Source organism: Mesoplodon mirus (assembly GCF_964341445.2).
Source record: "Mesoplodon mirus genome assembly, chromosome: 3".
NCBI lineage: Eukaryota > Metazoa > Chordata > Mammalia > Artiodactyla > Ziphiidae > Mesoplodon > Mesoplodon mirus.
This window is the reverse complement of record NC_138978.1, coordinates 17,527,839-17,546,837: the sequence shown is the minus strand read 5'-3', so window position 1 is coordinate 17,546,837 and position 18,999 is coordinate 17,527,839. Positions and strand designations below refer to the sequence as shown.

Genomic DNA, 18,999 nt, shown 5'->3' with positions numbered 1-18,999 from the left:
GACCTCTGCAAATCCCACTTAAAGGTTTTACTGCCTGGGAAGGACATTCCAGGGCCTTCTAACATCCTTGTAGGCTTTTCCATTGGGAAATGCTTCCTAGTCTCTAGCCATAATCCCATACACTGCATTTCCCCTTGCTTAGCCTTCCATTGAGTAGGGGAATGGGTGGGCACTGCCTGGTGAAGACCCTTCCTGAGTTCTCCAGGCAGCATCAGTCCCCCACGGAATCTCAGAAGCTTACCTTCTTCCAGCCTGAAGTTCCTCTTGACTCATATGCATGCTCTCATTGGGACATGCTTTTTGTGTAGAAAGGATCTGGCTGGTCCCTCTAGGATTCCACAAGTTCCTGGGGGAGCCGGGCTGGGGGCAGGGGGACGAGGTACATTCCTTCTCCTGGAGTCATGGAGCCCTCTGAGCTGGAAGTGTCCCTGGAGCCCAGGGATCACCCTGGCCCCACCTTTCCTGATGGGGAAACTGAGGCCCAGAGAGGTTGAGCAGCGTGTCTGTGGCCATTCAGACAGCCTTCACAGGGCAGTGCTGTTTCTGGGGTTTGGGTCGGGGAGTGGGTTTTCCAGCCTGATGAAGGTAGCTGGTGGCCTTCAGACCTGGCAGCCCCTGCCCCAGATGGGTGTTCTGGAAGCGAGGCAGCTGGCTTCATTGTGCTCCGCAGCCAGGAACCAGTACCCGCCCCACTCACTCTCTGGGTTGGCAGATTCCTGGCGGGCCAGGCCTCCCCTCAGAGCCGGGCAGTGGCACCTCCTCCACTCCCACCTGCTCCGTGGTTCCCTCTCACCCCACTGCCTCGCTGACTCCCTTTTGGCCCTCGGGAGGCCTCTCACCTCCAAGGGTGGAGGGCAGGAGGCCTGAGTGTTACGACAGTAATTAAGTTGCCAGGGGGATGCTAGCTCCCGTGCTGGGGCAGGAAGGGGTTAAGCAGCTCTGTCTGCTGGGCCAGGACTCCCAGCTGGTGTCCTGGGCCCTCAGGCCAACCAGGCCATCTGGCTTGGCAGACGTCACACCAAGTTTCATCTGTTCCAAGGCAAAGTCACCAGGAGGAAGCTGCCTGCTTCCTTTGTGGGCCTGCTGGGGTGGGCGTGGACCAGCCTTACTGTCCCTAGGAGGCCAGGCAGGTTGGGAAAGGGCCCACCACTGGCAGGCTGCCCGGGGGGTGGCTGGTGGAGGGAGAGCCTGAGCTCCCAGGGATGGTCGGAGCTTCCTTGTGCAGATGGGTCCCGGGACGGGCTGGAACGCAGGCAGAGCGGGACTTGCACCCAGGCCCTGCTTGCTGCTCCTCCCCGGGGCTTCAGCCCCCAAGCTCATCCATTCATCCAGTGCATAAATACCAGTTGAGGGCCTGCATGTGCTGGGTACTTGGTATCCAAGTCTACCAGACAGCGCCCCAGTCCCAGTGTGGGGGAGAGGGACCCAGAGAATGAAGCCTCTGAGGGGCAAAATGGCACATCTCAGCCAAGCCCAGGACCCTGGACCCTGGAGCAACCCCCTAGCCCCAGCAGCTGGAAGTGGGATCTGCTCACTAAGGTGAGCAAAGTAACATGAGATGCTTGGTACTCATGATCTTGTATAATCTTCACAACCCAGTGAGGTAGGTACTGTTGTTACCCCATTTTACAGATGAGGAAACTGAGACTCAGAGAGGTAAAGTCACTTTTACCAGGTCACCAGCTGGGGCATGGCCATGGCTGAGTCTCTCTCTCTGACTTGCAAATCTTTTGAGATAAAAGGGCAGCAGTGGGGCCGTGTGAGTGGCCTCACCCCTTCCCCCAGGCTTCTCCTTCTCGTCCCTCTGTCTTGGACCATCTCCTTTTTGGCTTCTTGCTGAGTCCAGGCCAGGGATTGTGTGACTGGAGGACCAAATCTCAGGGGGAGAGAGGCCCCGATTGGGTTTGAGTTGAGAAGGGAATCTGTGCTGGTCCCTTGGCGGGGCTGGTATTGGTGATCATCTCCCTCCTCCCCCTGGGCTGGGCACCTGGCAGGGTCCAGGCAGCTTGGGGATCTTTAGTGTCTGCAGGATGCCCTGCCCATCTGAGGGTCCTTGGGGCTGGGCCAGGCCTAGGAGAACCTCACTTCAGCGACCCCTCTGTTGGGGCCTAGTGGGGCCCAGGGTAGGGCCTCTGTGCTTCGCTCTTACTGTTTGGAGGTGATGCCACTTGGGATCCATCCTGACCCCCAGAATGGAGACTGAGTTACATGTTCCCTGACCTTCTCTATCATGACACCACCTGGCACAGAGAAAGGAGCCTAGGCTTTGGGGTCAGAGAGACCCGTGTTCTACTGCAGCATCTGCTGCTGCATATGGAGAGCAGAGGCAGGCGAGTCTGGTGGTTATGAGTTTGGGCTCTGGAGCCAGACTGCCTGGCTTTAAGTCCTGGCTCCACCACTTCTGAGCTCTGTGACCTTGCACACGTTGCTTCACTTCCCTGGGCCTCAGTTTCCTCATCTGTAAAATGGGCATAATAATAGCACCTCCCTCATAAGGCTGTTGTGAGGATTAAATGAGCTGATAGTGCCTATCACATCCTGACTTTTCATATTGTTAACTATTATGATTAGGGAACCTGGACAAGTCGCCTTACCTCTGTGAGCCTCAGTTTCCCCATTGGCAGAATGGGGGTGAGGAAACTAGAGGCTCCAATAAGGTGCTCTGCCAGGGGTGTTACTGTCGCAGAAGGTTCTCTGGGAGTCTGCTGTTTTTGACCTCTCTCTCCTCTAGAGGCGTACCCCAGCCCTGTGGATGGATGGGAGGAACGCTGTGTGTGTGTGTGTGTGTGTGTGTGTGTGTGAAGTGCCCTTACCACTGGTTCACATCATGTTGAATGTCGGGGCTGCATGGTGGCAGGGGGCTGGTATTAAGTCATGAGTCCATCCTCTTGAGCTGTGTGTAATCCCGCTCGGTGCGGGTGACTGCAGTCTAATTACCTGTCCCGGCCGCGGCTGCAGCCTTCCCGGCCAATTATGACACTGATGGAGCTCCACATGCCGGTGGTGCCTGCCATGACCCATCCCTTGTTGCACCAGCTGCAAATGTAATTGGTTCCTGGGGTCCTTGTCACTCTTCCCTCCTTCCTTCCTGGTGATTGCTCAGGACGGTCCTCCTTCCCTCAGCAGCGGCATGGCAGGAAACACACAGGCTCTGGGTTCCAGTCCCTGCTCTGCCGCTGCCTGGCTGTGTGACCTTGGGCACGTCACTTCACCCCTCTGAGCTTCGGGCTTCTCATTTACAAATGGCCTGGGCTTCTGAGCATCCCCTTGTGAGGTCCTGTGGGCCCATGTTCTGTGATTTTTTTTTTCCCCATTACGCCTGGAGCCTGATGTGCTTGCCAAGCCTCATTTAATCCAAGAGGGGGGTCATTCTCCCCCATTTCACAGATGAGGAGACTGAGGCACAGAGAGGTGACCTGCTCAAGGCTGCAGGGCCTTGGTTTAAACCCAGGATGAGGTGTGTGCCAACCCTTGCCTGGTGGGGTCTGCTTGGTTGCCGACCCCTCATTGGTCCAGGCGTGCTTAGCTCAGAGTGACATGGCTGTGAAGGGGAGATGGCGTTGAGCTGCAGACCCGCAGTGCCGTGCATTTACCTGCAGGACGGCAGGGTCACTTGAAATAAACAACAGAGAGATCCAAAGTGCACATTAGGTTTCCAAAATAGCCTTGGGAGTTGCTGTTTTTCCTCAAAGCTATAAACATATCCTTGGGTGGGGCTCCCCCAGCCTCCTGGGCACAGACCCCCTGGGCCTCCAGCTTCTTGGCCAGGTGTCCAGACCCCCTCCTGGCTTCTGGATTTGAACAAGAGATGGAGTCCCAGAGGCTGAGAGCTGCTGACACCAGGGATGGGGGCTGGGTGGAGGGTCCCTGGGGGCTCGGCCAGGCCTGGGCAGAGAGGCTAAGTCCTGGGGATGGAGAGCTGTGAGCACTAACCTGCCCATCGGGGGCTCCATGAGAGGTAGGCGCAGGCGTCAAGGTGAGGGAAGGGGATTGTTGGAGGAGAGTAGAAGGGCTGGCAGGGACTGTGGAGGTCGTCTGGGAAACTGAGGCTGACGGGGAGGGCGGGGAGGTCATGTCCAAGGCCACACAGTGAGTTGGTGCTACACTGACTCCAGATAGGGTCTCCTAAGGAAGGCCCTGGAGGGGACATTCCATGGGCCCTTTATCCAGCGAACATTTATTTGGTTTCTACTGTGTACCAGGATCTATACTGCACTCTGGAGTTGCAGCTGGGAGCCAGAGATGGGTCTCATCTTACAAGGGCTGAGTTAAGTAGAGGAAACGAACAGGTGAACAGATAACCTCAGTAGCAAGTGACCAGTGCCTTTGGAGTACAGAAGAGGGGCGTTTGACCCTGACTGAGGAGCCAGGGAAGGCTTCCTGGAGGAGGGGGTATATAAACTGAGGCCTGAAGTTGGCATAAGCTTCAGAAAAAGCTTCAGAGAAAGAAATGACAAAGTGGCATGTAGAGGGAGCCTTCCAGGCAGAGTATACAGCACAGGCAAAGGCTTGGAGGTGTGATGCAGCTTGTTAGGCCGGGGCTGGAGGTGCCCTAGGGGGTGCTGTTTTATCTTGCCCCACCCTAGCACGTGGCCACTTGCTCCAGGGCTCATCACACACCAGGTGGGAATGTCTACCCTTTTGGAAGAGAGGTGACGGGGCCCATTTCTCATATAAGCCTGATCGCCCAGCCCTTGCTCCTTGGGGAAGGCAGAATGCCACCCAATGAGGGCGAGGAAGGACAGTATTTGTGGTGGGGTCTTCCTCCACCCATGGGAGAGGCAGCCTTTAGACTAATGGGGAAACTGAGGCACAAAACAGTGTTGCTGCTGAGCTGGAGTCAGGACCCTGGGACCCTGCTTTTCCTTGGCCCCAGGGACCCTGCTTTTCCTTGGCTCCCTGGGCGGCTGCTGAGCCCCATGAGAGTACAGCTTTGTCACATCCAGAGCTTTTGAGGGGCACAGAAGCCTTTTCCATGTCCATACCCTTGGAGGTAACTAGACAAATATGCAGATATGTATGTAGTGAGATCCTCTTACAGTGTTGATTAGATTGCCAGGACTTGGGAATGACAGTGCAGGACCCATTAGATCAGTGGTGCCACGGCCACCTGCTGGGAAGGATGCTTGCTATGTGTTGTTAAGTGGGAAAAGCACACTTGAAAATCGCACATGGTCTGATCCCATTTTCACTATTAAAAGATCTCATACGAGAACAAAAAATCTCATAAGAAAGCCTTGGGAAGGATGTGCAGCCAGTGTTAATGGCGATTCTCTCAGGGATGGAGGATTGGGTGGGTTTTTAAATTCTTTTTTTGTTTGTTTGGCTTACCTGATTTTTTTTTGTTTCTGTTTCTTGTGTAATCGTAAAATACTCAGGCAATTTAAAATAAGGGGAAAGCGAATGGGTATTTTTGTCTTAATGGCTTTGTTTTTTTTGACTAGGAGATACATTACATGATTCGAAATTTAAACGATACAGAAGAAATTTGGATGCATGCTACACCATGGATGAACCTTGGGGACATTATGCTAAGTGCAATAAGCCAGTCACAAAAAGACAAGTACTGTGTGATTTCAGTTATATGAGGAACCTAGAGTAGTCAGATTCCTGGAGACAGAAAGTATATAGAATGGTGGTTGCCAGGGGCCGGTGGGGAGGGGGAATGGGAAGTCACTGCTTAATGGGGACAGTTTCAGTTTCGCAAGATGAAGAGTTCTGGAGATGGGTGGGGTTTACATAACAGTGTAAAAGTACTTAATGCCACTGAACTGTACACTTAAAAATGGTTAAAATGACAAATTTTATATTATGAGAATTTTACTACAATTTAGAAAATGGTACAGAAGGGAACAGAGTGACGAGTCTCCCTCCCACCCTGTCCCCAGCCACAAGGCTCTCCCTCTAGAGGCAACCACTGTTTTCAGTGTCGTGGTGGGGACTACTTGCTTTCCTCCCTCCTGCCCTGGGTACCATGGGCAGGGGCAACTCGGATGAGGCCCCTTCACTGGTGGGCAGAGCAAAGATGCCTTCCACTCCAAGAGCCTGGGATGAGCACCCCCTCCCATCCCCACTTCCAGGGCACGAGGCAGCCGTGCCCAGATCTTCTAGCCCAGTTGGGTTGGGGGATTGAGGACCCAAGGCTGGGGGGTGGGGCAGAGGTCCTGCCTGGGGAAAGACCCGGAACTCGCTGTCCCTCTCGCAGTGGGAGGAGAGTGCTCTTAGTTCAGTCCTGTGCTTCTAAGTGGGCACTTGGGAAATGTTTGTTGAATCTGTCGTGGGAGAAAGAAGGTGGAATCTAAGCCAACAGCCAGAGGGGTTGGGCTGCAGTGGATGCTGAGGCTGCTGGGCTGGGCGTCCCAGAAGCACCCCACACTCACTCACTGGGGCGTCCTCGGTGCTGGGTCTCATGTCAGCGCTGGAATGTGGGGCTGGATAGGACACGAGGGAGGTGAGACATCCTCCTGAGGTGAGACAAGCCTCCAAAGACTTGTTTGACGGCCCCATGTGTCACCAGGCGTTGAGAGCAGGGAGTCTGGTTTGGTACCCGGGGATGCTGCCTGGTGCCTGGGGCCCTGACCATCCACTCAGCAGAGCTGCCACCCCAAGCTGAGCTGCCCATTCTCCATGGCAGGAGAGACAACATAAAGACCGCGTTCCGTGGCTAATCAGTGTCCACCTATTGAGCGTTACTAGGAGCTGAGCTCTGTGCTAAGTGCATAACAGATGCCGACTCATTTAATACACCAGCCCCACAAGGCAGGTGCTTCCACTGGCCCCCACCTTAAAGATGGGAATCGGGAGCACAGGAGGTTCGGTGCTTTGCCGCAGCCACGTAAGGGTGGGACAGGTGGCAGGGCTGTGGGCAGGTGTGTCTTGGCCAGTGGAGGTGGAATACTAGGGCCTTTCTCCACCTGGGTTCTAGGGCCCAGGAAGTGAGTAAACAGGCAAAGCAAATGCCCTGGCTGAGCGACTCTCTTCCAAGTCAGTGACTGTGACCCAGGGGTACACATCGGTGCTGACCCCGGCAGGGTAATTTGGGGGTGTTTCCTGAGCAGCGTACTGGGAGGCATGGTAGGCAGTGGGGTTTATGGAACCGATGAGATGCTCTGACTACTGCGAGGCTGCTCAGACATGGGAGTCAGATGGACCTGGGCCTGGAGCAAGTCATTTCACCTGGGCCTCAGTTTTCTCACCCGTAAAGTGGGAAGGATAACGCCTGGTTCACAGAGCTATGGTCAGAGTAAAGTGACTAGACTAGCACAAAATAAGCATTTTACAGTGAGAGCAAGTCCTCCTTTTCTCCAGGAGAGCAGAGTCTGATGAGAGAGGCAGAGAAGTGAATATTTAACGGCACCTGGATGCCGTGAGGAAGGCATGTGCTGGGGCTGGAAATACTAGGATGGATGTAGTGACTCATCCTGGGGAAGTCCTGAAGGGCTTCCTGGAGGAGGTGATGAAGGTGTCGCAAGCCTAGAAGAGGTTGGAAATAGTGCCCCAGAAACTTCACGGTGGCCTGCACTTTGGGACACAGATTTCTCCTCACCATGAGATGCTCATTGAGCCACTTTCCTTCTCGGAGCGGCCTGCTTGGTGGGGGACAGTGCCCACTTGGGTGTGGTTTCTAGACAGAAGCACTGGAAGGACGGCAACCTAACCCTCCCCCCTCCCCACCCAGAGTTCTGGGTTACCGGCATCCACGGAGCTGCCGGGTCTCCAAAGGGGCTTTCAATAAATGACACCAAAGTGGGAGTGATGCTGGGCACCTGGGCAGATATGGACACCGGCTAACTGGAACGGAAGACTGGTGTAAACAGCTGGAACCTCGGACTGGCATTGGGACAGGTGACCAGGGGCACCTCTGGGCCTGGGAGAATGGCCTTCAATGCCTTGTGCCTGCTGGGGTGGCCCCATGAGAACAGCTGGGCTCTGGCTGGAGGGACCCCTCCTGCCTCAGTCTCATCTGCTGTCATGGCAGCCCTTGTCAGGACAGACTTCAAAGCCTGAGCACGTGCCCATTCATTCTTGGGGCACGTCTGGGGCCATGGCGGGCAGAAGCAGGACACTTGCTGGGTTTTGCTGGCAGTGGAATCGGTGGTGTCAGCATCTGGCTCCCTTGGCCACCCCCACCCCCCTGTGCCCCTGGTCCCCCAGCCAGGTGACGGTGGCATCTAGATCTTTCCCATCATCATCATCAACATGATGGTTATGGCAGCATAGAGGCTGTGGGGTCAGCCAGTCCTGGGTTCAGGTCTGGCCCTGTCACTTGCAGTGTGGTCCAGGACCATTCTCCCAGTGTCTCTGACCATCTGCCGTTGGGAGGTCACGGGGGTGAGAATGATGTCACTGACTGCACCTGTCATACACGAGTCCACTGACTATTTGCAAAAAACCCTGTGAGATGGGTGGTCTTCCTGAGGCTCAGAGAGGGTTGGCAGCTTGCACCAGGTCACAGAGCTGCAAGATGTACAGCTGGGGTTTGACCCCAGGACCTTGTGGCTCCAGAGCCCCTGCCCATCCCTCTACTATGCACACTGGTTTGAACCCAAAGGCTGATGTCCCAGCTGGCTTTGACACTCTGTGGTTTATCAGATAGCTTTGCCGTCAGCATGGGGTGTTTGTCCAGGCACTGTGGAAATTGTTTTCTGGCCTGGCTGGGTGGGCCCTTCGAATGCATCCAGTTTGACACCATTGCATTAAGAATGGGAAAGTGATGCTAGAGGAGGGGAAGGGACTTGCCCAAGGTCGCACAGCAAGTTAGGGGCAGAGACAGGACCAGATACAGGGCTGCCTGCACAGCCACAGGCTGCCGCGTTGCCTGAGGGGATCTGGGGAATGCGGTCCAGGGACAGGCTTGCCAGTCTCTCCCTCCCTCCTCTCTCAAGGCCTGGAGGCTCCCCGCGGAGAGCCCCAGAGGCCAGCCAGCTGCCCTGTAGAGGGTACCCGTGGTCACTGAAACAGGTAGGGAGAGTGAGGGTGACTCCACGCAGCTCAGCCCCGCTGTCCATTGGCCAGGCTTGCGATCACCAGCTTGCTGGGAAAATTCATTCGCCACCTCTCTCAGTTGCTTCTAGATCCCCAGAGGGTCAGGGCAGGATGGAGAAATGTCCCTGCTTAGGTGGTCCGGGCCTTACGCACCCACCTGTCCCTGCCTCCCCCAGACAGGCGTAGGCAGGGCAATGCCAGTGATGAGAAGGGCCATCCAGCAAGGGCGCCTGTGTACCTTCGCTCGAGCTCGTTTAATGTCCACGAGCCCTGCAAGGTAGGATTGCTACCCCCATTTCACAGAGGAGGAAATTGAGGTTTCTAGCTGGTGGTAAGCAGGCCTTCCGGGGACCACACAGTGGCAGATGGCTTTCTCAGTTTGCTGTCCTTCTCGGTGGGGCTGGTGGGGACTCCCGTAGCCTTTGATTCTATCAGGCCCGAGCAGCTCGTGGCAAGGGCTGCAGAACCAATCATGGAATGAGTGAGTGGACAAACGTTGAGTCAGTGCATGCTGCCATCCCACCCCCTGCTTCTGGTCACTGGTGATGAGGGCAGGGGCCAGCGGCCTGATGCTGTTACCCAGGGTATCTCTGGATGGCGGTGATGTCCCTGAGGCTGTCTCCTCTTTCGGGCTCCAAGGAAGGGCCACATCCAGGGTCTGCACGTCTTATCCAGAGGGACTCTTAGAGATTATATTACAGATGGGGAGACTGAGGCCCAGGTGGACCCCTTGCTGGGGTCGTGCAGTGAATTAGCAACAGAGCCAGGACTTGAACCAGGATCTCCTGCCCCCTCGCCCAGAACCCTCTCCTCCACTGGGTACTTCCCCATGGACCCTAGACCCCCACCCACCCCGAGTATCCTTGCACAGACCTCTCCGCTGGGATCCCTGGAGGCGCCTGGTGTTTCAGGTTGAGAGCAAGTCCGTGTGCGTGTGTGCATGCGTTTGTGTGTGTGTGTGTGTGTGTGTGCGGTGGCAGCATGCTGGGAGAGGTGCACACCTGATATGGTGGCTGCTCAGCCCGGCCCATCACCAGCTCCCAGCCTGTGCTCTGGCCTGCCCAGGCTGTTACTGCCTGCCTGTAATGGAATCAGCTGCCCTGGTTAAGTGTTCACATTAAATTAATACCTCCTCTGCAGAGACAATCAGCTGGCATTTAATTTGTGTTTCCTTCCGAGCAGCAAAGTACAGCTGGGCAGCTGGGCCTCTGATCAGCACGTCTGGGATGGGTCCCTTCCCTGGATGAGGGGCGGGGTGCCAGTGGGAGCAGCAGAGTCCACAGGGAGGGGGCCGGGAGGTACCCGTGAGAGCAGGGCTCGGGGGGTTGGAGGGCCTCTCCGCTCACAGGCCGGGCGGCCCGGCCCTCCTTTTACTGGAGAGAGAAGATACAGCAAAGCAGATGAGGGGAGGCAGTCAGGAGATGAGGCTCCACGTGTTTCAGCATTGGGCCTCCCGGAAGGAGGATCTCCCTCAGAGAAAAGTGGGTTCTCACCGTGTATCCCTGGCTCCACCCCACTCCCACTGCCCTTTTGCTCATCTGTATTTTTTTTTTCTGCCACAAACATGAATTGTTTGTGATTTTCAACAAGGGTGGTGGCGTGGAATGAGTAAGTTGACCCAGTTGTGATTTTTAAGCTCTCTAGGGGGGCTCAGCAGAAGCTGAGGGGTGGGGGCCCGCCGAGTGCCCACTCTGATCTGTTCCCCATCGGCTTCTGCAAAACTGCATTTGAAGAAGGGTCCCCCTGGTCTGCCTCATCCTCCAGCTCGGATGTAAGTCTAGAGAAGGACCTGCCAGTCAGGGCCCCAGCTCAGCCCCAGCTCTGCAGCAAGGGTGGGGCAAGGCACATCCACGGGGGAAGGAGAAAGGCACCTGTGCATCTGTGGGTGGGCTTGCACAGAAGCCAGGGGCAGCGCAGAGCCCCGGGGACAGGTGGGTGGAGTGGCTCCAGCACACCCCCTGGCAGCCTGCAGCCCGCTGTGCTGCTGTGGGGTGAGCTCCCCATGCCCGGGTGAAAATTGCCCTCCACCAGAGGCAAGGCCCATGCTTGGCCCAGAATGAAGTTTTCCGCTGACAGCTCTGGCCTGGCCTCACCTGAGTTTGCTTTCCATCACCTGGGTGGGTCAGCCTGGGCGTGCCGGCGACTGACCTTCCCTGGAAAGGTGCGGACCATTCCTGTGAGGCCCTCCCAGCTCTCTGTGGTCTGGCCACTGGAGCCAGCTGTGGGATTCTGCAGTTTCAATTGAGCCTCGGAGCATCAGTTGTCTGCTATGTGCCAGAGGTGGGACTGGGTGTTTTCACCCACACCACCCCACTTCATGTAGTTCTCACAACCCACCCTCGAAAGGGGTGGTGTGCTTCCCATCTCACAGATGAGGCAACTGAGGCCCAGAGAGGGTAACTGACTTTCTCAAAGTCACACAGCTGGGAAGCGGCAGGGGCAGTATTCGAACCCAGTCTCTTGCTGCCCAGGAGTCTCTAGGACTTTCTCTTCAGAAGCCCCAGGGCTATCCCAGGACCCTAAGTTGTTTTCCTGGAGCTGCACCCACTTTCCTCTGGAGCTAGAGCCCCGGAGCCTCTTTCTGTGAGTGCACAGGAAGTGAAAAATCTGTGAGTCAGTCCCGCTGCCAGTGACTTCAGCTTGGCTTTCCGCCCCTCGGTAGGCCAGGCTTTGTGGCCCCTTTCCGGTGGGTCTGTGTGTCATCCTGAGCTGATGGGGGAGGGGCGACACTGGCCCTGAGTGTTAGCTGGGGGTGGGGACTGGCATTGAAGCTGCCAATCCCCTCCCCCCAGTGGCTTGCTGATTCTTCTCGTCCATCACGTGGTCCAGTGGTGGCTCCTCAGGAATGCGGGGAGACCACATCTGGCTGAGGCGGGGCAGCTACCTCCCCCTCCTGGCCACCTCTCACACATGTGCTCCTTCTGCTAAGATGGTGGCTGAGCCCCGCCGAGATCTCAGCCGCTGTGTAGGGCTGGGGAGTCCTTTCCTCTCCCCGCTCATTGCCCTGACATCCCCGCTTTCCCATCCCGGGCCTGGAGCTGTGGGAAGTGGGAGAGGGAAGCTTTCTCCTTCTCCCTGCCTGCTTCCTGCCCTGGCCCGCCCTCCCGCTGGCCTGGCCTCTCCCAGGGGAGGCTCAGGAGCCAGTGGACGGAGCAGCTGAGTCCCCAAGCTGGGGCTGTGCAGATTGAGGATGTCCAAGGGGCCCTGGCTGGGGAGGGGCAAGCAGTGGGGCTGAGGAGTGATTGCTGCTGGGATCATTCATTCATTCAACAAATCCATTCAGTAACCGTTTGACTCCTTTCCAAGCGTGGGTGAGTTTAGGTGCAGGGAGAACAGCCGTGAGCACAGAAGTGGTCATTGTAACCAGTTCTCCGGCTGGGGGAGCGGGCAGACCCCCAGCTTGAGGCCCGACTCCTCCGATGACTTGTATGGTAGCAGCAGCCCTCCTGTGCCCCTTTTCCCACCTAGAACAGGTATCTCCCCCATGTCTCCTCTGTGCCCCAACAGGCCAGGGCACCTGGCCTGGGCACCAGGGTGCTACCTGTACCCACATTCACATTCCCGATTTGTGGGCTCCCCAGTCTGAGCCCCTGCTTGTCCTTTGCACTGGCACAGAGGCCCCCCAGGACTAACCCTTGTCTAGCACTGCCGTGTTGTGGGTCACACCCAGTGGGTTTGGACACTGGTAAGCAGGGGGATTGGAGTGACTGAGTCCAGGGGCAGGAGGCTGGGCTGGGGCCAGGAGATGGGCCCTGGGGTCCAGTCCAGCCAGAACCAGCCCGTGACTGGGGACCAGTCCCATGACCGTCAGAGAGTGTGGGAACAGAATGGCTTTTCTGGAGCGAGCCTGGGGGTATGCTGGGCCCACACTGTGTCACATTTACAGATGGAGAGATGGAGGCTCTGAGTGGGGGAGGCGGAGCCGGGGTTCAGACACGTGTCCTTCCACCTCGCTGCTCATGAGCACAGCTGGGGGAGGGGAGGGCACTCTGCTGTCCACTCCCTGGGTGACCTGCCCCTCAGTTTCCTTATCTGTACACTCAGAGGCGTGGTCTAGGGGAACTCTGGTCCCCTTTTCAGCCTTCGCTTCTGGAGCTTCTCTGAGTATCTTGTTTCTATAAAATAGAAACACCCCTCCCCCCCTTGCTGGCTGTGTGATTTTGGAGGAGGTGCTTCATGCTTTTGGACTTTAGCTTCTTCATCAACGACATGGAGATGATAATAACCCGACTTAGAGGTTACTGTGAAACTAAAATGAGGCTCTGCCTGTGAAGCCCCTGAGGACGGTGCCTGGCACGTCGTAAGCCCTCAGTGTGTGTTAGCTGCCCTATCACATCATCATCATCATGAGCATCAGTATGAGCAGCAGCAGCAGCATCTGTATCACCATGACCATCATCCATCCCACCCGCTTCAGAGGCTGGCGTGAGCATCCATAGACCGAGAGCGTTTTGAGGAGCTGGCACGCGTACAAGGCTGTTGTTGAAGGGTGTCTGCAGATGGGGGGAGGGGAGAGTGAGAGGATGCTGGGGGCGAGAGAAGGTCCCTGTGATGCGGTTGGGGCACAAGCTAGATCTGGGGCCTGAGCACTCTTTGGAGGTGGAGAAGATGGAGAAGATGGAGGGTGGTCCATCGCTGTCCCTGGCATCGTGGGCCGGCTCTTTGGGTGAGAGCCATGCTTGATGAGATGCCACAGCCAAGCCGCCTGGGAAAGGTGGCATCCTGAGGTCTGCTGCTTCAAGCCTGAGCTCAAGGAGGGAGAACAATGGAGGTGGCTGCGGAGGCTCAGAGAAGAGATGACATTTGAGACAAGCTTGGGAGAATGGATAGATTTCAGGAGGCTGAAGAGGAGGGAGGGAAAGGGGAACCGAGTTACCTCTGATTCTCTGTTTTCTCATCTGCAAAATGGGGACCATCCTTAGGGGAGGATTAAGTGATATTTTATCTTTTTTTATTGTTAATTAATTAATGAATTAATTTATGGCTGCGTTGGGTCTTCGTTGCTGCGCACGGGCTTTCTCTAGTTGCGGCGAGCAGGAGCTACTCTTCGTTGCGGTGCGCGGGCTTCTCATTGCAGTGGCTTCCGTTTGTTGCGGAGCACCGGCTCTAGGTGCGCGGGCTTCAGTAGTTGTGGCACACGGGCTCAGTAGTTGTGGCGCACGGGCTTAGTTGCTCCGCGACATGTGGGATCTTCCTGGACCGGGGAACGAACCCATGTCCCCTGCATTGGCAGGCAGATTCTTAACCACTGCACCACCAGGGAAGTCCCTTATCTTTTATATGTATATGAAGGCCCAACATGGTGTACACCTCCCAGAAGGTGACCAATAAATGTCCCTCTCTCTACTCCCTTCGAGAGAAAAGAATCTGGGGTCTTCCCTGGTGGCGCCCACCACCAGGGAAGCCTGCACACCACGATGAGGAGTAGCCCCCAGTCGCCACAACTAGAGAAAGCCCATGCACAGCAGCAAAGACCTAATGCAGCCAAAAATTTAAAAATAATAAAAATAAATTTTAAAAAAAGAGAAAAGAATTTGGAAGTTTTATGAACTGGTGGGTCAGGGCAGGCAGGGGTGGATCTAAGTGATTCACACTGTCTTGGCCTTGTCTAGAGTTTTCTGTGTACACTGGGCCTTCATTTTCCCACCTGTAAAATGGGGAGGAGGTTTCTCTGCAGCTTCACAGCCCACTGTGTGAGCTCCTGTGCTCAGCAGTGGGCCGCACATGAAAGTCAGGAGGGCAGAGGCTTAAATGACATGACATCCGCCAGCCCCTGACCCATAGTAGGCGTGTCCCCTCTTGGTGGCAGCTGGCTACTCCCTGGCCTTCCTGCTGGCCCATCTTTGCTTATGTTGGTCCTGCTGCCTGAAACTTCCATCCTGCTGAAACCTTACTCCTGTGGGCAGATCCAGGTCAGGAGAGGGGGCTGTGCCTGGGAAGCAGGTTTTGGAATGTCAGAGCCCACAACTCGGTTGACCAGTTTTTGGTTAAGCTGCATGCTCCCTCTCTGTGGGCTGAGTTGCAGTAAATGCAGGGCATCTGGGGTGCCTTAAGAAACATCACTCATCCATCCTTTCACCCCGGTCAGCCAGAGCAGCTGAAGGGCAAAGCTTTTCTGCACTGTCAACATTGAAGCCAGCAAAGCCAAGCTTTCCCGCTGCAGCTGGGAGGGGAGGTCAGCATAGGCAGCAGGTTTGGTCTGTCAAGCCAGCTGCTGTCAACACACAGGGGTCCTTCTTGGGTCTCCTGGGGGCAGGTGCACCAGCTGCCCACCTATCCAGCTCTGGTAATAAAAGGCCCATGAAGTCATTTGTGCAAGCTCATCTGGGGTGCAGCTTAGAGAGGCGAGGGGGCCACTGAAGTGCCTTCTGCAGGGGAGCTCATTAGACATGAGCCCCACCCTAGACCTGCTGAACCCGGGTCTGCACGTGAACAAGCTCCCCGGGTGATCCCCATGCATATCACAGTTGGAAACTGGATGCTTTAGAGCATGAGCTTGGCTTGAGTCCCATCCTTGCTTACTAGCTGTGTGACCCTGGACAAGTTACCTCACCTCTCTGAACCTCAGCTCTCTCATCTACAAAAGCAGTGTGGGGAGAATTTCTTTACCCGAGAGTGTTAATAATTCACGTGAAAGCCGATGAGATGTGTACGAGGCACTGAGCCCAGTGCGTGGGACTCAGACTGTGCTTGCCAATCAGTGGCTGCTGCTACTACAGCTAATGTGTCTGGAGATCCAAAGACGTGGCTTAAGTTCTTGCTCTGAGTTGACTTGAGACAAGTTGCTTTCCTTTGCTGGGCCTCATTTTTCCCGTCTGTTCAATGGGTCTGTTGCCCCCTGCCCCACCTTCCTCACAAGAAGTTTGCTTAAAGGAAAAGTGAGGAGGGGCTGGGACTTATCCCCAAAAGCCCGTCTTGGAAATGGGTGTGTGTGTGGAGGAGAGATGTCCCTGGGTGCCCACATCTTCCACCCTCACTGCCCCCTCCTCTGCTGCCCCTGGTGTTGCTGCAAGATGCAGTAGTGAGGCTGGCCTCAGGAGCCAGGCTGCAGCCAGCGCCACACTGGGCTCTCCCTTGTCCCTGCTCTGCTCAGCGGCTTTGGAATTGAGCCCCCTGCCCCCCTCAGGGCAGCGTGGCCAGTAGAGATGATTCAGCTCGGGGCCTGTGTTCTGGGCCTTGGCCTCCCTTGAGGGGAGCCCCAGATGCCCCATGCTGCTGGGCGAGGTGAGGGCAGCCTTGAACTTCTCCCCACCTGGGATTCCTGTTCCCCACACTGGGCCTGGGGCTGGACTCAGTTTTCCTATTTGCACAACGAGGGTGTTCAGTGAGATGATCCCACCTGGGTTAGACCCTTAGATTCTCTTGCTGCCCCTCCTTAGCCTCCTCTGTGTTCCTCATCCCTGCCAGGACCCCTGTCCCAGCCCCACTGCCCACTGGGTTCTGAAGTCTGCAGCCCACAGGAGATCTAGGCCTGGCCGCCACCACTGGGGGTTGGTAAAGACCGAAGGGAACGGGGGATGGGGGGTGAGTGGCGAGTGTGTCCTCTGGGAACCCTGGCCAGGGCCATCGTGTCTCATGTGGGAAAGAGGAGGAATTTTCCTCTGTGTGTGCAAACAGTATCCGTTTTCTCTTGTTTCCAAAAGCTGGTGACGTAACCCACTCTTCAGCCATCCCTCCCCTCTGGCCTATTTTTAGCTGGCCCCGACAGCATCCTAAAAGGCTTCCAGACCTGCCTGCTCTGAGGCCATGTAGGGAGGCAGCCGTAGGGGGAAGAAAGAGAGAAACTCCTGGTCGGTCTGTCCCAGGATGGGGGCGGGGGGAGAAGGACCTGTCCCTCTGGGGAAGGAGGGGTGTCTGGGTGGGGGGTGGGTTAGGGCTCTGATGAGTCCTGGGTCTACAGGAAGCCTGGCAGGGTTACAAGCACTCAGTCTGGAGTCTCCAGCCTGGGTTTGAGTCCTGGCCCCACCTGTCCTCACCCTGACCTTGGGTACCTGACTCTTCCTTGCTTGCTTCACCTGTAATGTGGGGATCATGGTGGCACCTAGGCTAGAGGGTTGTTTTGAGGATGGAATTACATCACGTAGAATGGTGCCTGGTACAAAGTGAGTACTCAGTTAAGGTGGGCTGGTATTGTTGTGGTGACTCTAATTATTATCATCCCGTCCTGCCTCCGGTTAATGCTGGGGGTACACTCAGAGCCCCCATGTGCCTTCTCCCCTTTGTCCTTTCCTGTTCAACTTCAGCCCACGTATACACAAACGAGATGACATATGTAACGCCCCTGGAATAGAGCCTGGCACTTAATAAGCATTAAATAAGGAAGAGTTATATTTATTTTTTGTTTTAATGTAATGAAACAGACCTGGGTGTGAAGTCCAGCCCCACCCCCTAACTAGCTGTGTGTCTTTGGGCAAGGTATTTAACCTCTCTGAGCCTCAGTTTCCTCATCGGTAAGATAGGGATGATAACAGCTAGGTAGGAGATGTCTTTGTTGGTTAGGGTAGGTTGTAGGACAAATTGACTCCGAGATTGCGATGGTTGGCACAATCAGATTTGTTTCTTGTGATTGCAGAGGAGAGCCTGGAAGTGGTGCTGGCTGCAGCCTTGCCCCTGAGAGCAGCTTCAGTACCATGTCTTACAGGAACGGAAGGAGCAGTGGCATGTGTACAGTGCTTTACAGTTTGTGTGGGGGGCTGGCGGTCCCTCCTGCCGTCATCTCCCAGTGGTGCTGTGCTCATGTCTGGAGCCTGGCACCCGTCACCAGCACCTGGTATCATGGGTCACCTGGCTGTCCCACACATCTAGCTCCCTAGACTGGGAGTTCCCGAGGGGCAGGCAAGGATAGAGTCGCTGCTGCACCTTCCTTGCCCAGTCCGGGGACGGGCCCGGGGTGGGTGCTGGCATTGTGTCTGAGGCTGGACTGGCCTGGGGAGGCCACCCTCTGACCACCTGTCTCTCTTGGCTCTTGCAGATGGGAGGAGGAGCTCGCCAAGCGCATGAACCTACAGACGATGGTGGACACGCTGCAGGAGGTGAGAGGTCCTGACCAGGAGAGGCTCGCGGGAGAGCCACGTGGCCAAGGGGCAAAGCCGGGGGCAGTTCCCAGCACAGCCTCTGTGCTCTGCTACCTCCGTCTCTCCTCGATGGAGCCGGAGGCCTCTCCCGCCTCCCCTCCTTGGGGCTGGGAAGGCACCAGCACAAGAGTTGCAGAAAAGCTTGGGCACAGGAATCCTGGTGCTGCCCCTGGCGTGCAGGAACAGACTCGGGGCTGAGTGCCCTGCAGAGGGCGGGTGGCCATATCATCAGGTGGGCTCCCAGCCCTGGCAGGTGCTCAGCAGCGGGCATGAGGATGTTCTTTTGCTCTTCTGGCTCGGTGGCTCTGTGTCCTGGGCCCTGCTTCTCACTCGCCTGCTCTGTACGCTGGGGAACAAACTTTACCTTCTCGGCCTCTGTTTTCCTCTCAGCCAAATGGGCGCAAGAATGGCAACCCCATGAGAAGGCATGGAAAGCTCTTTAATTGCCTTCTGGTATTTAAAGTATTGATCTTCTAAATAAATAAATAATAACCAAAAAAAAAAAAAAGAAAGAAAGAAAATAAACACTGATCTTCTAAGGAAGTTAGAGACAGATTAAAATAATGTCAATATGCAGAAGGAAAACGATGAACGTCCCCCCACCCCACTTTCTTTTATAAGAAAAGTACTTTTTGCTTTACACACATAACATGCTCATGGTCAAATACCTGGAAAATTCAGAAAAACACAGAGAAGAAAATAAAACTCACCTCCAGTTCTCCCCCCTCCACTGTTGATAAATTGGTATGTGACCTTCTGGTCTTTTCTGTGCAGACACACACAAGCCCGGGGTGTACATGCTCGGTTAGGTTGGCACGTGTGACACTGCCATTCTGGAGATCGGAGATAGTCAGATATTTTGGCAGTTTCACCTGAATTGACCTACCACTGGGATCCCTTTTACATCCACTTTTTCTCTTAATGTCTGCCATGGATTTTT

The 18,999-nt window shown here is 55.7% G+C and overlaps 1 protein-coding gene across 2 annotated transcripts in view; it reads left to right on the top strand.

Moving 5' to 3' along the window:
• IFFO2 (intermediate filament family orphan 2) overlaps positions 1-18,999 on the top strand; it is a 50,134-nt gene that overhangs the window by 16,519 nt on the left and 14,616 nt on the right. For both annotated transcript variants that reach the window (XM_082613291.1, XM_082613290.1), the window contains exon 2: positions 17,957-18,017. In XM_082613291.1, the coding sequence (XP_082469417.1) occupies positions 17,957-18,017 (61 nt within the window). The remainder of the gene's footprint in view (positions 1-17,956; positions 18,018-18,999) is intronic.